Consider the following 4,556-nt stretch of genomic DNA (forward strand, 5'->3'; position numbering starts at 1 on the left):
CGGCGCTGGCGCGGCCTGGCTCGGGGCGCTGTACTCGTCCTCCGACCCCGTGAGGCTGCTGCAGGCGGACACGGTGCGCGGTGCCGTGCTCAACTCCCGCAGCGCCTGGGCCGTGGAGTTCTTCGCTTCCTGGTGCGGCCACTGCATCGCCTTCGCCCCGACATGGAAGGCGCTGGCCAACGATGTCAAGGGTGAGAAGCGGGCGGACCCCTCCACCTGCCCGGGCGCCCTTCCCGCCTCCGCGTCCCTTCCACCCGGCGCGCGTCCCCACCGTCGCACCCCTCTGGTCTGTTTTGCTTTTCCTCTTGGCTCACATCGCTTCCCGGGGCCTGCGCCCCCAGACCTCTGCCCGCTCCGTTCATCCGCTGCCACGTTGCTGCCCTAAGCAAGTTGCCTTTTTGCCCCCTCCGGCTCTCTGACACCTTAAGGCTTTCTCCAGTCCTGCCTGTAACAGTCCCTTCCTCTCGCCCAGGAACCCGTGTCGTGATCCAAGCTCCCTGAGTGCTGTGGATCAGTGCTGGGGAGCAGAGGGAACTGACACTGCCGCCCTGAACCCCCTTCTCCCCCGCTTTGGCTAGTTGACACAGCTCCCAATAGATTTCCTAACTCGGATCTGGAGGTGGGTGCCTTCTCCGGCCAGTTTTCCTGTCTCCCATCCAGGCCCCCGCTGAGCCGCTGCCCCGGCTCCTTAGTCATGGCCACGTCCTTATCTCTCTTCCCCTTGGCCTGGGCCCTTTCAGACCCTTAGGTTAAGGGTTAGAGACCTGACCGCAGGCAGCTTTATGGTTTTCCTTTGTTTCTTGTTCCATTCACTGGCCTAGGACCACATTTCTTTGATTCCAGGACACCATTAATTGTGCGACCCACCACTCATTTCATAAACAGCCAGCGGGATAGCGGGCTAAGAAAACCATTAAATGTATGCAGATTTTTAAGGTGTGTTCTAGCACAGAAGTGTTAAAGTGTTTAAAAGCTGAAAACTTAAGAGTTGAAGAAATATGGTGATAATGGTAATTAATATTTACTGAGCTCTGTATATCAGACCTATATTTTCTCATAGCCATATTTCTACAATTTAAAGATCCGTGTAGTGTCACGTATCTGCCTAACCCAGGCAGTGGGTATTAGGGAGGGCGTGGCACAGTGCTGGTGATTTATTTCTGATTTGCTGTCCCTGAATAGAGCCACTTCCTGATGATGGTGCTAGGGCCCTAGCAGAGATGAATCTTGACCCGAAATGGTCACTGAATGAGAACTGAGGACACCTTAGGGAAGAGACTTTCGAGAGAAAGGAGAACTACAGCCATTGTTCCTCATCTGTGCTGTTGGTATTTCTTGATAAATTATAGTAGAATGAACGCATGTAGAGATGTTAGTTTTCATACTCAGCCTCCCTTTCCCCCGGAAGAAGCTAGCTGATGGATTACAGAAGTGGCTAGATTAAACGATGTGTATGTATGTCTTTTAGCCATATGGCCCTGGAAAATAATTTTTAAACAAAATTTCTAAACTCTTTTACCTTTGATTTACACTTGCCGGTATGCCTCTCTGGTCTTGTCACCTGCATGAGCATCTGTGAGCAGCCTTTCACACTATTTTCGTGATGTGAACCCATAAAGTTGGGAGAAGGGAGGGGGAATGAGGACCATGGAACTAGAACACTAAAGAGAGGTAATCTCAGGGGACATGGCAGGCCTGAATATCATAAAAGTCCCCCAATTGGTTTCCACTTTGAGACTATAAGAGATCTTCAATGCTTGCAGACAGACTCATTCTAGAAGATTTTCTGTCTTAAAAGAGTACAGAAAAACTAACTTCCAGCTGACTCACGTTTGGCTTCTTGCAACACAGAATTTTTCTATGAATTACATATGCATATACTGATCCAACCTGTTCCTGGATGAGTGTTGTCATTTCCAAAAAGGGTCTTTTCCTGGTGTGGAGGTTGATGATCTTAAAAAGAAAAACAAAAGCAAAATATAATCTCTCAAAGGAAAATGGGAACATCAAAGTTTATGAAGGTGAAGCCTGGTGTGGTGGTATATGCCTATAATCCCACCACTCAGGAGGCTGAGGCAGGAGGATCACCATGAGTTCAAGGCCATCTTGAGTTCAAGGCCAGCCTGAGTTACTTGGCAAGACCCTGTCTTTAAAAAAAAAAAAAAAAAAAGTTTGTGAAGGTAAGCTAGGGTAAATAGGAGGTGGGAGATTTCTGTGGAAACGAGGGTCTCCTATTAGCTAGACACAGGGATGAGACAGACCTGTAAACAAGATCATGTAGTGGGAGGGTTCTGGCAAAATCTGGAGTTGGCCTGTAATGATGAGGATTATCCTTGACTCCTATCGGAGGGGGTGCGCCCTGGCTGAAAAGGTGGGATTGATGTCACCTTACATCTGTGTGCTGAGGTTCCTTTAAAAAGTGGCTGTGGGCTGCTTTCATACCCCTGTGCTATGCCAGTGTGGCACATGCCCTGTCCTGATGATACAAGTATTTGGGGGCAGGAACAGAGAGAGTATGAAAGGTCATGGGGCGGCTGAGGCGTGGGGTGGTGGTTACAATCCTGCCTAGCTGGCTTCAGGCTTTTAATCTGACTAGACAGGGCTCATTTCTTCAGTGACCTGGGTGATAGATTCTCGGAGGCGGTTGCTGCCCTAGGGTAGAGCATTTGTTTCTGGAAGACTTGCTTCCTTCTTTCTGTTGGAGGGCAGCTGCTATTGTCTCATGATACGTTTAGGAAATTTATTGTATCCATTTGAGAGCTTCATTACTGTTCACTGACTAATCATTCAGCAAATATTTTTTGAGTCATAGATCATTGTTTACATTGCAGTTAGAGCAGTGAACACACAGTAGGAGAATTAGCAACCGTCGGAAGCCCATGTCTGAAAAGGGCTAAAGGAGTGGTTCAGCTGTTTTATATTGTAGAAATTCACAGAAGGGGACACTCACAGAGGGCTAATCTCTTATCAAAGACCTTCATCCAAGCAGTTATTTATTACACACTTGTCTAAGGCCAGCATTTTTCTAAGACCCTTTGCATGCCATTATTATATATAATCTTTACCTAAGAAAACGCCCAAGCCATAGGTCATATCTTTTTCTTCTGTGTTTTCTTGTTGTTGTTGTTGTTTTTATGGAGTAAAAAGAAGGAAAGAGAACTTTTTAATGAAGTAAAGAGAGGGAAAGGTTATGGAGGTTCAAATTCGAGATTATGTGAGTCCTGTCAACCACTGGCAGGAGCAGCACGTCTTGCTAGGAGCAGCATGTTACAATGAGTAATCAAATTTTGAACCGGGAAGCAGAGTGCTGTCTTTTCTTTTTTTTTTTTTTAAATAGTACTGTGGGTAGAACTGTGGTTCTACTGTGGATACTGTGGTGTATCTCTAGCCCTTTTTATTTTTCTATTTTGAGACAGGGTCTCGCTAAGTTACCCAGCCTGGCCTCAAACTTGTGATCTTTCTGCCTGGGCCTCCCAAGTAGCTGATATTACAGGCATACCACCATGCTGACAATATCTTCTTTTGCCTTGACAATAAGAAACTTGCCCAGGATTACAGGGCATTGGTGGAGGTTCTTTTCTCCAGCTCTTTCTGACTAGAGCCTGGGCAGGAAAAGAGGTGGGTGGAGAGGGATGTGTATTCTAGGTAGAAAAACAGCATGTGCAAAGCCATGAAGGAAAGATTTGTAGACGAGCATGTTTGAGTGAACATTATTGGTTTTGCCTGCCTTTCCTTTCAGGGCACGTAGGACTCCCCTACTTTTATCCTTGTGATGCGTTGTACAGAGCCTGGCACAGGATAGGAGCCCACTGAATACTCCCGGCAACCTGAGCTTCACAGGATTCTGAGTGAGAATGTGAGCAGCAGAATCTTTTGCCGGTGCTGTGGCTCCTCTTGACTCAGACTGGGGTGTCAGCCACATGTGAGGGGTACGGAAGGCATTTTGTCCATCCTGTGACCTCACTTCCCAGAAGCCTTCAAGAGGGAGGAAGGAAGGGATGTGGTAGTGACAATGTGGCACTGGCTAGCTGGGTATGGTATAAGCTGCAGTGCCAGGAGGATGCCTGGAGACGTGGATGGGGAGCTGGTGCTGAGAACAGGCAGGGTCTAGTCACTGGACCACTAGATTTCATTGGCTGTTGGTTTGGGTAAGTCTGTTCCTCTGCCTTAATGAAGACCCAGGCTTGCTTAATACTTGGGGGCTTTATAGCCATTTTCTTGTCAAGAGTTATTTGCTATCTAGCACCTGAATGGTTGTCAGAGGTGGAAAAGGCCGTTGAGACCATCTGTACTGGTTCTTTTGACCCAGGAGGAAGGTGAGTCCCAGAACGGAGATGTGTGGAGCGCATGGTGCGTTTGCCAATTGTGACAATGAGCAAGTCTCACTCTGGATCCCGTGCCTTTCCTGCTCTTGTCAATAGGGGAGGGGACACCACTTGTGGCTCCAGAAGAAGTTCATGTGGGCGCCATCAGAATTCCCACCCCAGGTGCCCCCTCAGCCACCACTCCACAATCACCCTGTTTTTCTTTGAGGAGTGGCTCAGGGTTTCTCTGGG

The 4,556-nt window shown here is 48.0% G+C and overlaps 1 protein-coding gene across 2 annotated transcripts in view; it reads left to right on the forward strand.

The window, feature by feature from the left end:
• The window catches only part of Qsox1 (quiescin Q6 sulfhydryl oxidase 1), a gene marked incomplete at its 5' end in the record, with an annotated part of 38,197 nt that continues 33,641 nt past the window's right edge, over positions 1-4,556 (forward strand). For both annotated transcript variants that reach the window (XM_013521310.1, XM_005375463.2), the window contains 1 exon segment: positions 1-191. In XM_013521310.1, coding sequence (XP_013376764.1) covers positions 1-191 — 191 coding nt within the window.

This window comes from Chinchilla lanigera, unplaced genomic scaffold, assembly GCF_000276665.1.
Source record: "Chinchilla lanigera isolate Chin_1 unplaced genomic scaffold, ChiLan1.0 scaffold00005, whole genome shotgun sequence".
Lineage (NCBI taxonomy): Eukaryota > Metazoa > Chordata > Mammalia > Rodentia > Chinchillidae > Chinchilla > Chinchilla lanigera.